This window comes from Pterocles gutturalis, unplaced genomic scaffold (assembly GCF_000699245.1).
Source record: "Pterocles gutturalis isolate BGI_N339 unplaced genomic scaffold, ASM69924v1 scaffold20234, whole genome shotgun sequence".
In the NCBI taxonomy this organism is placed as follows: domain Eukaryota; kingdom Metazoa; phylum Chordata; class Aves; order Pterocliformes; family Pteroclidae; genus Pterocles; species Pterocles gutturalis.
This window is the reverse complement of record NW_010133692.1, coordinates 1-18,869: the sequence shown is the minus strand read 5'-3', so window position 1 is coordinate 18,869 and position 18,869 is coordinate 1. Positions and strand designations below refer to the sequence as shown.

Here is an 18,869-nt window from a genome sequence, read left to right as displayed (position 1 = left end):
GAAAATCATAAAGACATTTCACCTTCCTTGAAGTGGTTCCCTGTATCTCTACTGAAAAAATGTCCCATTAGGGTACAGATAGAGGGACAAAGGACATTTGAAACAAAGAGAATAGCTTGTATTTGTTGTCAGAGGCAGCGGAAGAATTAAGAGGAAGAAAAACGTGATCAGAACAGTGGCTAGGAAAAAAAGCTTGTGTGTGTGAATGTTACATACAGGTGGTGGGAGGAGAGTGGGGGAAGTTAGTATTTTTCAAAGGAGGTAGGGGGAGTGATTGAGAACATGGAAGCTGGTTGATTATCCTGTTTGTGATAATGGATTCAGACAAGTTATGAAACTAGGGAGTTAATATTATTCAGCACAGATAGGAAAGCCAACAAGGAGGTCTGTGTTGATGATGACTAGATTACAGCCTTAAGTGACTTGACAAGATGGTGGTATGTGTAAAGAAGAGACAATTTAAAGCTAATTATTTGAAAATATTAACAAGTACTCAACATGTCTTGGGCTTACATAAAAATATGCAATGTTGCTCCTGATTTTCTAAGCTATTCTTTGTTCCTTTTCAGATCTATAATTTCAGCCGCATACAGCAATTTGTGAGAGTTGCTGAAAATGTTTTCCATTGGATGTGGTAATTGGAAGATCCTGACCTGTAACAGAGACTGGACTCTGAGCTACCAGTGCAGCTGAGCCACAGTTACTTAGCTAAGGTGAACAGTGTAGCATGAGGGAGTGTCATGATTAGTTTGTGAGTCAAAGTCAATAACTGTAAAGATGGATAAGAAGTGGATGCATCTAGAAGCTCTGAGAAGTGGTGATAAAACTATTTCTGTGTATTCTAATGAACTTTAAGCTGTGGTTTCTTGTTAGCATAAGCTACTTGAAGTTTCAACATGAAAGGCTTTCATTGCTCTGTGAATATTCTGCCTTCATGTATGGTTATTGTTAAAGAATAATATAACTGAATAGAAGGAAGACAGCTCATGTAATACTGTTACTGTACTGTCTTGCTATAATCTGGGGTTTTTTTTGGTGAGAAATAGATTTAACAGATGCAACTTCTGTATTGCTTTTACATTGCGTTGAAGGTATCCTGGCAATGAAAAAGCCATTCTAACAATGTTTGTGTAGTGCAGGGTTTAATAGTACTTTTACAGATGAGTTACAGACCAACCTTTTGCCTTACTAGTGAATCTGAATAAATCATCGGTTAATTAGTGTTGTAATGGTATTAGCACTAATGATTATTTTTATAGCATATGTCTGTTATTTCTTGTGTAGGTGGAAGGCAGAATTCTAGGAGATGTTAACTGCTATTCACATCTTGGGCTGGTTGAAGGTTAGTTGGATAATGCAACACAGTGTTTTTGCTTTTGATACTCAAGAACCAACCTTTGCAAGACTTCTCTCACACAGACAGGGATTTGATGTGCTATGCAGGACATTGGCCAATAATGGGGGAAGTATATGCTGCACTTGAAATCCCTGTTCTACATTTCTGCTGAGTAGTGGTTTTGGATGTTTTTTTGGGTACTGCAAAATGTAGATATGGGCTGTGCCCTCCTCTCCCAGTTGTTAGAACACACCTGAAGTTGAGTTGAACAGGTCTTACTTTCCTTGTTTGCAAACTTCTACAGTTGTTTATGGAGCTGCTACTGAGTTAATGTCTAGTGGGCTTGTGCTGGAATCTCAAAAGTTTCATCCAAGTGAGTAGTCTCCTGCTTCACAACCAACATACAACTTGTGGCAGAAGTTTGCACATGCTTATTATCACTGTGTTAAAATGTCGCAATAAGATTAAGCAAGTTTTGAAGGTGTTGGAAGTATCTTCTGAAACAGGAGGAACTCTGGGTTTAAGCCACAGCTCCAGGAACTGTGGCTAGTCCTGCTGGTTTCCTTTTATTTCCAGCAACCGCATGAGACAGTTGCAGAGGTAACTTGAGTATGGCTTGAGGGTCAGATCTCTCAGCAGCAGCATTTTGTGGGCTGCTGTTTTGCAGTGAGTTCCCAGTAATTATGTGTGAGTAAGACTGTAACCTCGAAAGACCCTGCTGAGATCCAGGAGGGTGTCTTGCACTCTTAACTTGTGACTGTGGAGGACAAACTTAATGTAAAGATGGTTGTGGGGGTCAAAATCTACGCTGTATCTGTGGCATTAGTGTTTGACATTGGCATCTGTGGCATTACACACCTGTTGAGTGTAATTGGCAGTTGCAGTAGAATAGTGTTGGTAGTACATGTGGTGATTAAGATCTTCCTTGTCTCTTCAGTATTGCTGCTGCAGGACTAGTAGGAGTTAAAAGCAGTGATGCCTCATTAGAGCCACTTAGGTGAGCAACAGGGCTGGGATAAATGGTGAGCAGACTTGAATGGGTAGGAACCATTTTTACAATATTTATTATGATCAACTACGTTTTAAGGACTTCTGCATTTGTGCTGATTTCTAACATGGTTTGGCTTTACCTATACAGGTCAGTCAACTCTTATTTTGTTGTATTATTGTTGGGGGGGGCGGGGGTAATCTGCCCCCACCAGGCACAACTCTTATGTAAGCATATGGTGAGAGACAGCTACTGTCTCAAGGCTCCTGATCCTGTAAGGGTAACGCGAACATGAGTGTTTGTAGGATTCATACCTAAACTAAACTATAAAAATGAGATGAAGTGAAAAAATTTGCTTGTGGTAGCAGAGTGGCAGGCTCATTGATCTGATGTATCTATGACAAGTTTTTGTCCCTGGGACAGTTGTCGTCCAAAGCATCAGGGAGGAATTAATGTGAAAATTCATTTATTTCCCTCTGTCTTCTTTGCAGCACTTAGTATTGGGAATCAGGAGATGGTGCAGCTCTTTCTGGTCTAGGAAAGTTCCTAAATGACATGAAACCAGCATAGCCAGCTCATGCAGCTGGGGGTTAGCCTTTAGCATATGTTGGGGGCAGCAATTGGATAAACAATACCCATGTACAACTGCAGTATTTCATGCTCCAGTAATTCCTAACCCAGGGGTGGTGGTCTTTAAGATTTTTTTGTGTGCGCTTTACTGTTCGTAGAGGGTGGAATAGCCTACAGGTCTGAGGATTCACTGCGTCCTCTTCTTCCACCAGCATACAAAATTAAGATTTGCTTAGATGTGAACTCATGGACGTATACACTGGTGTCTAGGCTGACCTCTGTCAGGAACTTCAGAATAGATGGATTGTCATTAGTGTGCCAGACCTCTCACATTAGACCCTCTACTCCCATTATATTTGTTCCTCGTGTTTCAGCATTGTCCTATTTTAATTATCTGTACCTTGAAAATTAAGCACTGAAAATTGCAAAACCTGGAAATTGTTTTTACTTTTGCTTTTTCAATTATGTCCCACCTCTGTAACTCTCTAGTTTAATCAAGAAATAAGTATACTTGACAGATAAAGTATGTCAGCAGGCTGGAAGTTAAATTCCAATGGGGACTTGAGCCTTCAAGGATGCTCCCATATATTTTCTGTGAGGCCATGGATCTTCTTGAAACCGTCACATTTTATGTGGGCAGAAGAACATAATGCTTCTAAACAAAAGCCTTCTTGGAGACAATAGCAATGTTGTCATGCCTGTGATCTTACCCTGTACTCACGACAGACCTTATACCAGAGATACAGAATAGGTAGGCAAGCTGTTTTTGCAGTGCATTTTCAGAAGCAACTGTGTTTTGAGTCCTTTAGGTTATAACATTTAAGATAATCTAGGTGTAGCCTAATGGCTACAAATGCAGGGTGCAGGGATTTATAGGGTTTAGCCAGAGCTTGCCCATTTTTCAGCTGTGCTAGAAGCGTGTCTAAGTGCTGGCACATGAAGTTGGCCTGCAGGTTGCACATCATCCAGTGTCCTCTAGATGACAATAATATAGGAAGGTTGAGTCAAGCCATTGGGTGGTATGGTAGGTCCTCACTTGTAAGTGATATATACTAGGATTTGTGTGAAAATCATACTGTCCTGTATGCTGTATTTTCTGTGTATGAAATAGGAATGCTGATGTGTTAGAAAAACTTGTGGACTCTGAAAAGCATGTCATGTGGCTGTATTTGTCGTGTTTTGATTTCAGTGCTAAAAAAGGAGCACATGCAATTGGTTTACGTAATGAATCAAAACAATGTTCCCCACAATGCAGAGGGTTTTTTCAGAGTATTATCTAGAGATTACTTAGGTTTCTTCCTGCAGGAAAAGGATGAGCTATACAGTGCAGTCCCACAGCTGTAATCCACCTTGTTCCTGTGCCCAGCTTACATCCCACTTTCTGTGGGGCTCTGCAACCTTCCCTGCTGATTTGTGAGTGTACGGTTGGCTTCTTCACTGCTCATCTGCTGAAGATTGACTGACATGCTTTACAGTCCTGTATGCCTAGAGAGTTGCTAGCTTAATTTGGTGACGAATCAACCTCAACAGAAAGATCTATTCAAACGTCATTCCTAGGACTAACCCCTAACAATATCTTTGATCTTTAAAGTTCTGAGTGACTGGATTCCTAATTCACCCCGTTATACATTAATTGCCAGACAGAGCAGTGTACTTCCTGAAAGCTCTGGGTGCTGCACAGGAGGAGGTGCATGCAAGTGGAACTGCTATAACAATTCTAATTATGACCAGTCTAGTGACGGGCTGTGTCTGCACTACAGTGATTTATACTGTTGTAAAGGAAAAAAAGTCTGGTCCACAACGTTAAGGAAAAACTCTGCTGGAATAATGCCCCTAACAATCATCTTCCTAGTGAAAAATGCAGAACAGATTTTGGTCTATCATCCCAGTAAATAGTCTTTCTCTTTTTTTCTGTCCCTTATCTTTTACAGTTTCATGAAAATATGGCATTGCATCTGGTTCATGATGGGGATTACCTAGAGCTGGAAGGTGAACTGCTTAGGTGGAACAAGTTACCTAGATTTGGGATAGACTTTCATGGTTACTCTACTTCTGACACTTTTTGTTCCAAGTACGGCTAGAAAACAGTTCTGGAAAATAAATGGTGGTTCTAGCCTTAGTTTACAGATGTCTCTTCAGGCCGCGAGTTAAGTAGCATCATCAGGGTTTAAAAGAAGTGAGCTTTAAGGTTGCTTAAAGGTTACTGGAAGAATAGGAGCAATGCACAGTAAAACAGCTTTGGAAATCCAAAATTGGTGCATGCCATAAGTAGAATTTTGTCTGTGTTGTTCCTCAGTCAAGTAAGAATAAGGTTCAGTGGCTGATTTGTCTCCTTGGAGTTGAGTAATAGTAGTTCTTTCTGCCGTAACTCCACTGGCATAGCAACTGCTGAATTCTCTGAAGAGTGCCACAAGGGAAACCTTGACATTGTGGCCTGGGAGAGAATTGCTTCTGGTGCCACAGTGCGGAGCTGTGATCACCTCACATGGACCTTGGAAAAGGTGGAGAGCTGAGGCCCTATCTTCGATCCCTGCTGTGGGTACTTAACTCCCTGTGCAGCATGAGGAGGTGCAGGATACCGATTTTTCCTTTTAATTTTTTTAATACCAAGGAAAAACCCACAGGAGATTAGAGGGAGATGAGGCTCTACCCTGGGAAGGTCTGGGAGATTTAAAAAAAAAACCAACCTGTCTCAGAATTCTAAGTGCGGAATTCAACGTCCAAGACAGATGAACAAAGAAAGCAACCGTGGAACTAGTAACAGCCCCAGGGAAAACCGGAACTGAGGGGGAAGAGTGTTACAAAGTGCTCATCAAATTTACGTGCAAATAGTAATGCTAACATTGTATGTGATTAACTCCTCCCTTGACAGAATCCTATCTCAGTGAAAATGTGTAGATATGAAGTTATGTTTCTGTCACCTGACACTGAGGGGACAGACAGGTTCTTTTAGGGATCACTGGCAGAATTATGATGGTACCAAGTTTTAGTTAGAATTCAAGCTTTTTTTCTTAATGAGATATTATGATAGCACAAAACTTATTATTCGAATTGCACAGGATTTCTACATGCAGAATCATAGTACAATTTATAAGTAGCATAATACAGAATTTATAATACAACTCAATTTATAATTTCTAATCCCCTAGATACTAACTTAATTTATGGTTTGTAATCACCTCAACCCTCTGCACATTGGGTTGGATCTTAATACATGATTTGCTCTATCAAGATAACAATCATAATCTAGACTCGAGAATCACATTAAAGATTTATGAGTCACTCCTCAGTCCCTGGAGGAAGCAGAGGATTGTGGAGGTGTCTCTGCCCCCCCAGGGGTCCCGATCGCACTGTCGAGCACCAGTTCTGGTCCAAGTTTCACCTTAGGACTTGTAACTGCTTGGTTTTACAGAGTGCTCTGTCACGCTCCCCTGTTCTGTGGTGAGGCCATCAACAACACCGGGCTGGCTGGGTGCCTGGGACCGGCAAGGAACGGAGTAATCAGCCTGGTGCCCAGGGGAAGAAGAAATCTGTTTGGATTGTGTACTTGGTGCACAGGACCTCCAGGCCCAATAATGAGGGGAAAGAGAACGAATACGTCATCTGCTGGGTCCCAGAGAATGGCTGCTTGTGAAATGGTGCTAGTTATTCTGACCACATTACCAGGGGTTGGGAGCAGGGGGTTCCGGTCACAGTTCCTTTAACAATGGCTTTACAGACAGCATCTTAACTTCTTTTAATCAATTATTAAAAATCTATTTATGGTTATTCCTCACTGTCTTCATTCGTTCAGTTTCTAGCTCAGCTATTGCCTGACTGTGAGAAAGCAGAATTTCTTTGCACAATTTCAAAGTGGATGTGTAAAATTTAGTTTTCTTCTTGGCAGAATTGTTTCACACATATGTTATTATTTCCCTCTAGGAACAGAGCTCCTTGCTTCTTTAGCTTTCTTTTATCTTCCTGCCAGGCAGATAAAGCCTTTCTGTCTTGCACTGCAAGGTTTCTAAGCTGTTGCAGCCAGCATAGCTGTAACTGACTGCTAATTCTGACAAATGTCATACCCACTGCATTGCAGACTGGAGTTCATTTGTTGTGTACTCCCTCTGTTAAATAGACAGAATACCCTGAAAAGTCAGACACGAATGTGTGAGACAAAGACTTTGTGCAGCTCTGAAGTGTTTGGCTGTTACTACTACATGACATTGTGCTAGGCAATCTGTTTTGTGAGGCAGAGTTCATGACATCTGTGATTACATGCTGCACATTGAGTTCGGCAAAAATAACTTAAATCGTGAGAAGCAGCTTGTTCTCTAGCACTCTGAAACAGTATGCTGTCATTCCAGTTCAAATGTAAAATATTTTATTAACATTCCTGTAAGGAATTACAGTGGCAAGAGCTTTTGGTAAAAGGTTTGGGGAGAATCAACTTGGAGTTAAGATTTCGATTGCAGAATTTTCAAACTCCTCTAGTCTTGTGGCATGCCAGGGCAAGGAAACACTGCTGCCTTCAGACCTGTAGGTGTGGTTCAAAAGTAACTCCTGGTGTCTTCTCCCTGCTCTCAGAAGCTACAGAAATCATTCACGAAAGCAAAACCAGCAGGCTGACATTTCAAAACGCTTATCAATGCTGAATTAGGGGCTTTAACATTTTTACCACTATAAACAAAGAAAACTGGGTACTGAGTATTTACACCAAGAGAAAAAATAATTCATTGTTGTGCCTCAGAGAAATACAAAGTAGGTGAAACATGCTCTTAATATTGCATAATCTGCAGTTGTCTGTGCTTTCTTGACAGTGTTTTTTCCCAGTGAGTAAGCTTATCCTTTGCGTAAATTTTTTTTGCCTCCTAGTTTGCTAGCTCTAAGTTGTCCTCAGGGTGTTTGAATCATAGCTTATGAAATACTGCTGCCTGTTCCCTGCAGGGCCCTCAAAAGAGCCACAGAAAACTCCACTTCCACGTTCACTGCCTTAGCAGTGTAATGTTATGCTATAGAAAGGCCTCTTAATGCAGGAAACAGCTTCTGAAAGATGACCATTTTCATCTTTGTACTCGCATTCATGGGATGTGTGGTGATTACCATCTGACAATTGCTTGAAATTCTACAGCAAAGAGATGGAAGAAATTTTACATTTTGCTGTCTTAATCTACATTCCTCTATTTTTCTATTTTCCCATTTAATAAAAAAATGCATTTTCTAAAATACATTTCCAGGAAATAGTTGAGTCAGTTTATTAACTCAATGCTGACTGAAGTTCATGACAAAATGCAAAGCAGATATTGAATGTTCATCATTTATAACAAGTACTTTCCTTTAACACAAATGATATAGAAAAAGGAAATTCTGTTCCTTATGTGTACTTATAGAGCATGTCTACACATAAGACATCTTAAAAATTAATCAGAAATGGCTCAGGTTAAGGTACTTCAAGAAAACACAGTTTGCATTTTATTTGCATTGGTTTTCCAACAAACAGGGAAGTTCAACATTTGTTTGTACAAAGCCATTAAATCTCAGTATTTCTAGTATGCAACTTTACAGTAATTGCCACTTCCTATTATTCTATTTTAAAATTACTTACAATAAGACATTTTTCTAGATTTTGATAGTGAAACAATGTCCCTCTCGTGTTTCCAAGGCATGACAGATTTACTGTTTCTTTAATCTGATTTAATCATGCATGATTTAGTGAAACTAAGTGTAAACCCTCCATGAAAAAATACAAGTGTCTAAGCCTGGGAGACAGTAACACTTAAATGCAGCAAGGATTTCACCAACACTTGCAGTATCAGTTACATTTTCTTGCTTCACCTCCCTTAATGTTCATTCCATTTCAGTTTCATGAAAGAAATGCATCTCCCTACTAGCTCTCACACAAACCACCTTTCAGAGGTTAATTCTGACCAATTTACACCTTTTATACACTGCAGATGTTTCTGTACAGAATCAGAGAGAAATTTGCATGCAAATTCAGGTTTAATCCATGTAGGTTTGGATTTTTCCCCCTACCTTTTCCCCTATTGTATATTGAGTCACTTTGAAATAACAAAGTTAGCATTTTGAATTAATTATTTCTCTGTCTCTGATTCAAAGAACTCTGCTGGATTGTTCCCCAGCCTTCCAGTGCCTTTGATCAGGATCACAATGTATGTACTTTAAACAGTATTGATTTCCTTTGTGTATGGAATGATTTTCAAAATTTTCAAATAGAAAAATTAAACATGGTGGAGACACTATACCAGGAATACAGTAATTTACCTGGATCCACTGATGTCTTCTGAACTCTAGGGTGGAGAGTAAACTGGAGATTGGGCTCACTACCCATGGACTGGGGAAGAAAGGCAGGGATTAGGAGTGTATGTATGTGACCAGATGCCAGACCTCTAGTGGACACAAAGGATAAATACTCATGGAAACATGTTAACACCACATGAGGGATTCGCATATATTGTCAGGGGAAAAGCTTCTGAGAAGTCTTTTCCAAAAGCTTATCTGTTATGTGAGCAAAACTCACATCTCATCACTCAGTGTAGTTTTGATTAAGTGTATGAGTCTCAGAAAAACAGTTAAGTTTCCCTGATTTTTCAACTAATTTCAAAATCATAATTGCTGTTCTAACTGAACAGCTACACTGGGACATCTGGTGGTGAGACACTGGAAACTGTGCAGTTTTGGGCACCTCAATATAAGAAGCACATCAAACTATCACAGTGTGTCTGGAGGAGGGTGACCAAGATGGCGAAAAGTTTTGAAGGCAAGACTTACAAGTGGCTAAGGTCACTTGGTTTGTTCACCTCGAAGAAGAAAAGGCTGAGGGGTGACCTCAACACAGCTTACATTTTCATCAAGGGGGGAAACAGAACAGGAGGTGTGAATTTCCTCTCTCTGGTGACCAGTGATAGGACATGAGGAAACAGAATAAAGCTTCATCAGGGGAAGTTCAGAGTAGACATTAGGAAAAGGTTCTTCACTGAGAGAGGGTCATTGGTCGCTTGAACAGGCTCCCCAGTGAAGTGGTCACAGCACCATGCCTGTCAAGAGTTCAAGGAGCATCTGGACGATGCTCTTGGTCATGTGGTTTAGTTTTAGGTAGTCCTGCAAGGAGCAGGGAGTTGGACTCAGTGATCCTTATGGGTCCCTTCCACCTCAAGCTATTCTATGATTCTGTGATCCCAAAGGATCACACTGTGGCTGAAGAAGGCTGGAATGCCGTAGGCTCTGGCTTCTCTTCCCATACAGCTGATGTCTGCTTTCAGCCACTGCAGGGAGGATATGTAGGAGCTAGGAATTCTGCATTTGCAATTAGGCTTCCTTATACCAGAGAAAGTTCTACGTAGGACACTCTGGCCTAGTTGTTTCAGGACTACAACAGGAAAGCAGAGGCAGGTGTAAAGAAATCACGCAGGAATTAAACTACCATCATCAAAGTCCTTCAATTTACTACCAACTTCTTAAAAATTGGACAAAGGCAAAATCTGACACAGTAGTATTAAGGGGGATCTTGAAAACGGAGCACATTGGTATTATTAACAGTAAAGACATCTATCTTCTATGGTGATACACCTCAATATCTAAACAAATTTCTTCCTGTGAATATGTATCAATGATGTGATCAAGTAGCATCATGCCACCCACTGCACTTAGTGTAAACTTTTAGGTGGTCAAAACTGGTTTTATTTACACATTTTTTCATGCACGACAATTGACGTTTTCTTCTAAAATTATATAAAATATATTTAACAAAAGGATGACATCACATATTTCTATGAATAAAAATGGAAGAAGAGGAAGCATATTCAAAAACTTAACTAAAAACAGCAAATAGTTGAACTGAGGTAAAGTTACAAAACAACCAACCCTTGTCACTGATTACAGTGCTAAAAAGCAGTTCAAATCTCCAAGCCAAGAACTGGCAGTACAGAAGAGCCAGCCATTATTCCTTGATATTTTGAAGTAGCCTTAATAAATGAGACTCAATAACCTGTTGAACTAAAGCAGAGAAAAAAATCAGGTTAATCAGTGTTCAATGTTTTTTCATGTCCTTAGGGTTGTACTATTTTTTTCTGGCAGATGCTGGCTTGTCCTGGACAATCACTTAATAAAAAACAGACAGGAATAAATGCACTCTAGGAAGAGAGTTTGCATTCCTTCAAAAAATAGAAGCCTAATATAACGCAAAAACAATATACTCAGTAAGGCAGATGATGTTTTTTGGCGATGATCTGATCTCCGTTTTGAATAGGTAGATAGCCTATGGAAAGCAAAATTTTAAGCCTATAAATGGAAACATGCTTATTAGAAACTACTTTTGTGGATTTTTTTGAGATTCTCTTTAAGTAGTCCTACATCTAGACATAAGTGAAGCTACTGGCCCTCCCATAAGAGCAGAGCTCTGCTTGGAGAAGCTACATGTGCAGTGCTGGGTTCATTTCTGCAACAACAGACTTCTCACAGCTTTCAAAGTGAAGGCAGCATGAGGTAAAAACAATGAAGAGTCCCTTCTTTGCCTGTTTTCCAGAACCAAGTAAGGTAGCCTGATTCACTGATCCTGGCACCATTACTGTCTGCCTCCAAGATAAACTAGAGGTAGAGCTGGTATGACAGGGGAACAAGGTTTTGAAAACTGCATCACATCATGCCAATCAAGAGAGTTCCATAGGCCTGCAGGCCTCTTATCACTGTCCAGTGTGCAACACACCATCCTTTGTACAGGGTGGGGGACCAGCTCAGCTCCCTTTGTCTGGATCATGGCTCAGTCACCCCTACACACCGTTATTTGTGTCCACAGATGCAGATCCAGGTCAGTGACATTTTCTTATTTGGTACCTGGCTTTCTGAGATAGAGATGGAAACTGCTACCCATTTTGGGCCAATACATTTAGGTGTATTAAGACTTCAAGGACAGGGATCTTCTTACAGCTGCAAAACCTCTATTAGGCTGTTACAGCAGTTACATAAACAAGGAGCAGTAAAAATAAAGAATTTACATTTGCAATACTCACCACTGCGATACCCCAAGGCTACAGCCAAATCCATGGAATTATAACCAGCATCTGTTTCGATAGTTGGATCGGCACCACTTTCTATGTAAAAGAGGAAAAGGAATTTCCATTTCTGGCCATGAGAGCTGATAGTACATTATTACTGATAATGCAGTTTGGACAGTCTGCTTACCAAGGAGAATTTTCACACATTTCACATGGTTCCCATGTACTGCATATAGTAGAGGTGTGCCTCCATTCTGCAAAAGCAGGGAAAAGCCTTAGACACTTAATGATTGAGCAGTATGCAACTGTAATTCCTTAACACACCAGTATACTTCAACATAGCAGGAGACTTCACAGTTTTTATAAAAATGAGGTTCTGTTTTGGTTTGTCACAACTTCCATCTTCTACAGTTTAGACTGTAAGCTCACCCTTCTCTACAAGGACTCAGTGTTAGTCTCATTCTCTTTTTACTGAGAAGTCAGAACTAGTAGGGCCAACTTATCCCTTATCCTATGGAAGTTCTGAAACTCTCGTATTCCAGAAGAGGTAGAACAATTTTCAAACCCAAGCCAGTGCTATGCCCTCTTCAAATTTCTGACCAAAGCACCCTCTGACACAAATTCAAGCTAAGAGTCTTACCCAGTCATACTCATTGACATCAACTCCACAGTCGAGCAGCATTTTGACAATATCTGTGTATCCTTTACTGCAAGCCAGTGAGAGGGCACTTTCTCGCCCTTTACCCAAAATCTGAGGATCTGCACCCTGACAGAATAATTAAAAAAATCAAATTAACCATGTCTTTTTTAAATGTGAGGTTTCACACAGAACTTAACTTTAAAACTTTTAATTGTAAAGTAGCATTGGCAAACTTAGGAAGGCAAATTGAACTAAAAAGTAAGTAAAGAAATTTAAAATTATGTTTTTTCCTTACATTCTGGAGGAGAAATTCCACTACTGCAATCTGCCCATGAGCTGCAGCCCACATCAGAGGAGTAAATCCTTCTTCATCCTTATGATTGATCACATTTTCTGTTTAAATAAAAATACGCAACTTAGCAATTCATTTCACTAATGAACTGTATGAGCTGGTGAAATACGTTGACGTATCCATGATGAATGGACTGAGGTACCAGTGTGTCCTAAAAGTAATTCTCATCTTAACTTTAAAAACAAAATTCTGTCCCAATGGTGGTGCAAATATCTTTGTCCAAGAGAGAAACAAACATCCAGCTGACCACAGTAAAATTTAAGAGTTGGGTTTATTTTTTTGTTTTTTAAGCTCTATAAATCAAGTTCTGTTTTTACTCAGAAATGTTACAAATTGTCTGTAATCTGGGCTTTATCTTTGTAAAGAAGAGAAGGGCTGCTTGAAAAATAAAGAGCAACATTCAGTATTATGCAGAGAGTGCTTTTTTTCAATAGAGTGAGCCACATAATCTTTTAAAGAATTAGCTTGTAAAGCAATATAGATAGTATAACTCCAATCCCCCCAAAGTTCATGTAAACAATAGGGTGTTTTGTGGAAATGATTAAGGTCTACTTCTAGCGCAGCTGGAAGAATGAAAAAACTTTTTTAACAATTGGGTGACTGAGATACCCGAGTTGGATTTTTGTTTAATATCTACGTACTTAAAAAATCCCATGCTTACAGCATAAGCACCATAATATGTATTTTTAACTCTTACTGACACTCCAGAATAGATTTGCTTTCCATATACATGGGTCATTACAACGTATATAAATTCGATGACTCGTTACCTGCTTTCCAGTACACATTTCAACAAAGTTGCACTGAAAGCATGGCTGGTTACTAATAACACAATAAGAATATACTTTTAACAGTACTCAATTCAATACATTATATAGAGTTGAAATTTTGTATATGTATTACGGACACACAAATGTCACACTGAAGACTATCACTCAACTCACAATGAGGAGCACTATGATATTGCAGGTGCGAGCCATGGCTTAAATTACCAACATATAGCTCTATATGTTGATTGATTAAATAGAATTGGAAAGCCACCATTAACAGAAATGTGTTTTAAATTACAAAGATAATTTTTTAAAAAAAGTTAATTATCCTGATAGAACTAACAGATTCTCCCTTCTCATTCCTGTAGACTACCTATGCAGCTGAGGAGGCAGTGTGAGGAAGGATTTATCTACAACTCCTATTAACGCTAATGTTTAGTTTAAAATTCAAACCATAGCAATGAGTAAATATAAGACTGATGTGGAACAATAGTCTACATCCACAAATACAGATACCTCAAATGTCCTTCAATTTGTACCTGAATTGAGGACTAATTTTAATTCAGCTTTGGGGAAAATGTCAAACACAACAGGGTATAAATGTCCTGAAGGAAAAAGGAAGGCATTTAACCTCCCTCTGTCTCACCTTGTTCAATACGTGTGGCCAGATACAACATTTCTCCCTGAGCAGCCAGCTGATGAACTGATAAGGCTGCAAAAAGGGAAAAAAAAGCATGTGTTACACACACCAGATTTCATTCTGCTCTATTTGTAGCTGGGCCTAACGTGTCCATTGTCTTGAGCAATACAGAACTTGGATTTGAGAGTGTACTGAACTGGAATCACTATCTTAAAAACTGCAAAGTTTCCAAAGAGTTTCACAGGTTTAGGTAATTTTTTTAACCAATGTATAAATCATACTAGAAAGTAAAGATACTTCCTACACTGACTCTTTAGAAGGCAACATGTTCTCTTCTCTACTCTGCTGCTTCATCAGCAATCCAAGATCAGATTATGAACATTTATCAAATGAAAAAAAAAAAAAGCATCATGTGATAAATTAAGGCTGTGTAGTTTAAAAAGAGATCATCTCCTATCAAGAAACCTGTCACGCTGCTCAGTAAACCCCATAGCATGACTCTCACTCCACTGTGGAACAGATCAGACATTACAAAACTATACACAACATGACATCTACAGGGGAAGAAAAAGATTGTGGTTGGGGTTTTTTTTAATTTTTAATAAAAAGTACTAAGCATTAAAACCAGAATAATTCTTAAACAGATTATGAAGAAAAAAATCACTGATCCCACAGTAAACTGTGGACAGCTGCATGGTTTTGATAATTACAACTTGGAGAAGGTCTGAAAGGTGCTCAGGAGGGAATATATAATACATTATCCACATTATATAATAACAAAATCAGCTAATGATTACATAATATGTAAGTGTTCAGTGTCCTGTTCCTATTCACTACATGAAAGTTTGATTTTTTTTCCAGAAAGACTGCGTAGTTGGTTCAGAGGCCTATGCTGCAGTGTTGCAGCTCCAGATTAATTTTTCCCATTTAAGCAACCTTTTTTTAAATATTGGATTTATAATTTACAGAGTAAATAATTTCTAGGTGAAGTAAATGACAGTTAATAAATTTATAAAGAACATACTTGACAAGAATAAAAAAACCCCCATAAATACTACTGCTGTCTTGACTTTCAAGATCCGTGACAATCATGGCATCTGCAGTAGTCTGTAGCACTTACCATCATCCAATTTTAATAAATTTTACAAGATGCACAAGTTCTGAAAACCAGTATTTGAAGCACATTAACATAAAGCTCACAAAGGATCAGACAAATCTTTATCTTATCTATATTTTTTAAATAATGAATTGGATCCTTTCTGGAAAATATGCTTCAGTCATGAATTCAATACAGCAGGTGGATTACTATCTTATGGTTGGAATCATGTAAAATTAGACAGGACTATCTCCTTGTTTCCTCCCTATATTAAAGGTCATTACAACACCAAAAAAAAAAAAATTGGAAAAATCTGTCAAGCTTCTAACAGTCAGTTCACAAAATAATTATTAACAGTAAGGCAGAAGGATACTTACAATTTACAAGCAGAGGTGTTGTAGAGACTTCGTTTCCCCTGTGTTTGTTAGTTAGGGTAGTTGATTGTTTTATTGGTGAGAAATGCTTAGTAGTTGATGGAGTATAAACGTGTCTTACTTGGATACCAGGGGAAGGAGAAGTGTGTATGTTGCATTCAGCTACATTGAACAGAGAAAACAGACACGATTTTAGTACTAGTTAAGAGCATTAAAAGCAAGCCACAGATTACAAGACAAACTAGAAAGCACCAGTATCATAAGATCTTTAAAACCCTGATCAAGTAAGCTTTGTGACGTGGTTTTACCACTCTGTTTTGTGAGAACTGAATAGAGGGCTGTATTTATTTCTGGCATAAAACAATGCTACTACCCTCTATGTTCAGTGTGGCGTAAAGTCACCCAGAGACAAGTTGGTGTCTAAATGAGGTAAGCCTTTGTCTAGATTTTCAACACACCTGGCATGGATTTATCAGGTAGGATGGTTCCACTTAGCCTGTCACACCCTCACTAACACTCTCCAGTGCAATAACATGATGCAGCTCTGGTCAGTCAGGTAGTAAGGTAACTGCTCAGCTCATCACTTTGTCCACTCTCTAACCAGTCCACTGCATGGGTAGAGATGACCTTCGCTAATTTTCTTCACCAGGACTTTTTCCACTCCTGTTGGATAAAATTGCAAATGCATTATGAATGCCTTATGAATACTTATCCAGCAGGAAGAGAGATATTCCACGCTAACTTACATAAAATGCAACAGCAGGTCACCACTTAGAATTCAATAAGTAATTCAGCACTGCTGTGTTCATTTGTAGTAACTTTTCTAGTTATTAAAATCTAACAGCATTTTATTACAAAATATGTACGTTATCTTGGCTTCTAATTCTCAAAAGTACGTTTAGAGAAGCCAAATTTTTTTAAGAAGCTAACTGATTTAATACTGGAAAAATATTGAAGGATTAAACTCCACTGTTGGCTAAACTGATTTGACACCAGTGTGCACTAATAATTAATGACTAGAAGCTAATTAACATGCACACTGAATGCACACCATAGAGAATTTAATGATCACAATTAAAAGTAGAGGGTAACAGGATGAAAATGAAATTACACTTTGTTTGCCAATCAAATAGCTACAGCTGACAAGATCAAATTAAGACACCTACCAGGAAATTTTGACCTGCGGTCCCTGGATCTGCAGGACTACTTCTAAGGGGTTCACAAATGTTACCTAAGAAAAACCACCCTATCGCTGATGGGTCTAAATTTGCTGTTCAGGTCTGCAGCTCCACTAGTAAGCACTTAGGGCCTGCAAATCAAAATGTTTGAAAATTATAATGGCTGAACTGCAGCCAAACAATACAAATCAGTGAAATCATCAAAATCCACAATAGGTCTGTGTTTGTTATTGGAAATGGGAAAAATTCAACCTCACAAAAAGATACATGACTAAGAGTCTCAAATATTACAGGGAGCACTGGGAAGCACAATTGTTATGGGGCAACAGATGGAAATCCTCATTCTGTTCTCTGTCAATACCTTCAGCCATGAAAAAGCACAGATCAGTTCTGATGAAGCTGCCCAGAAATGGCTGGAGATTAGCTGCAGGGATACAGAATTGCAGCAACATTCACTTTCAGGTGGTGCAAAGCTGAACTGGCAAGCCAATCCCTACAACTACAGGCTCTGTCCAGCCATATGGATAAAACAAAGACAACCGCATGACCTCTGTTACTTTGTCATCGTACTAGTGAAAAGCTGAAACGTGCTGCAGAAAGCTGCTAAAGTTGAAATGATCACACAGTGCTTTCAGTAGTAAAGACATAGATTCAACAACGTGTAGCATGTTGTAGGACATGCTACACAAATGATGTAAGCTTGTTTTCATAACCAACATCAGCTCTTACTAGATTAGAGACTTGTTGCACCACTACTTTTTCAATTAAATAATTTAAAATGTGATTTAAAAAATAACCTTGGGGGAAATTAATTTTACATTAATAATCAATTAAGCATATAATAAAAATATTAGGGGAACAAATCTTAGAAAACTATTACTGATTAACACACACAGAAGGCAGAGGCTCTTTTTTAAAAAACACAGCAGCTTAACAGGATGACACAGTCCACATATAACAATTTGTACCATAAAGTTCAACCTTTAAACAAGACGGATGCCACTTCCAGGTCAGAGTTAACTTGATCTTGAATATTTTTACTGTCTTCCTCATTCAAAGATTTCACAAATCGTGAGCAGACATTCATATCAAATCTATTGGGCAAAATGAACTTCATTCCCATGGCGACACTCTGAGCCGGGCCTTCCTCTGCGCTAGAGTCAAGCTGGTGCTCCACCTTAATGTCTGGCATGGGTGGAAGGCTGTAGCTGGTGGTACATTCTTCCACAATTAACTGAGCCCCAACATCTAAGTTTGTTGAAGATGCCATGGTGTCAGTCATGTAAAAGTTTTATGCAATATGTTTCTTCATAGCTTCTAGCCAAAAGCAGCTCTGGCCAATCAGGCTGTATCTAGAAATCCCGATGCTGGAACAACCTGCAACTGAACATATGTGACATAGATTAACATGCTGGTAAAGAAATGCATAAAAATACACCAAACTTGCCTTAATTTAAGCTTATGGCATTTGGTTTTGATCGTCAAAACCTTGGTGAAATATCAATCTTACTGCTGTCACAAGCTACTGACCAAATCCTCCATTTAAATTTTATCACATGGATATTTAAGCCAAATTCCATGACGAAGCCAGTAGGATTTTCATCTAAGTGATGTTTCAGAATATTAGTCTAGTTCCAAAAAAAAAAAAAAACCAAAAACCCACCACTACTGATCACGTTTATACCAAGAGAGGAACAAGCTACAAGAAGATACCTTTGTAACCTAAAAACGTTAGACTTGAAGGAAAAGTCAAAGTGACTTTATGTCCTTTTATAACTTTAAGTCCCTTCACAACCTGAGCGAAATAAATAGCTTCTACCATACGTGTAGGAAAACCGTAATTCCCTTTTCGATCCATGACAGGAAAATATCCCCGAACACCCGGCGCTTTTTGGCAGCACCGCGGGAAGCCCAGCGTCCGGCCGGGCTCCGCAGCGG

General features: G+C 39.0%; 1 protein-coding gene across 1 annotated transcript; it reads right to left on the bottom strand.

Moving 5' to 3' along the window:
* Positions 1 to 10,547: 10,547 nt before the first annotated feature.
* Positions 10,548 to 18,279, bottom strand: ANKRA2 (ankyrin repeat, family A (RFXANK-like), 2). The gene is made up of 8 exons (XM_010081333.1): positions 17,913 to 18,279; positions 15,757 to 15,915; positions 14,290 to 14,355; positions 12,817 to 12,914; positions 12,522 to 12,647; positions 12,069 to 12,135; positions 11,897 to 11,977; positions 10,548 to 10,883 (listed from the first exon to the last, which is right to left on the bottom strand). The coding sequence occupies exons 1-8, from the start codon at positions 18,211 to 18,213 to the stop codon at positions 10,828 to 10,830; spliced, it is 954 nt and encodes a 317-aa protein (XP_010079635.1). The 5' UTR covers positions 18,214 to 18,279; the 3' UTR covers positions 10,548 to 10,827.
* Positions 18,280 to 18,869: the final 590 nt, after the last annotated feature.

Coding starts and splice junctions, on each gene's coding strand:
- ANKRA2 (XM_010081333.1), bottom strand. CDS start 18,213: ATGACTGACACCATGGCATCTTCAACAAACTTAGATGTTGGGGCTCAG. Junction 14,356..15,756: donor AACACCTCTGCTTGTAAATT/GTAAGTATCCTT, acceptor CCCTTTTTGCAG/CCTTATCAGTTCATCAGCTG. Junction 12,915..14,289: donor GGCCACACGTATTGAACAAG/GTGAGACAGAGG, acceptor TTATTTAAACAG/AAAATGTGATCAATCATAAG.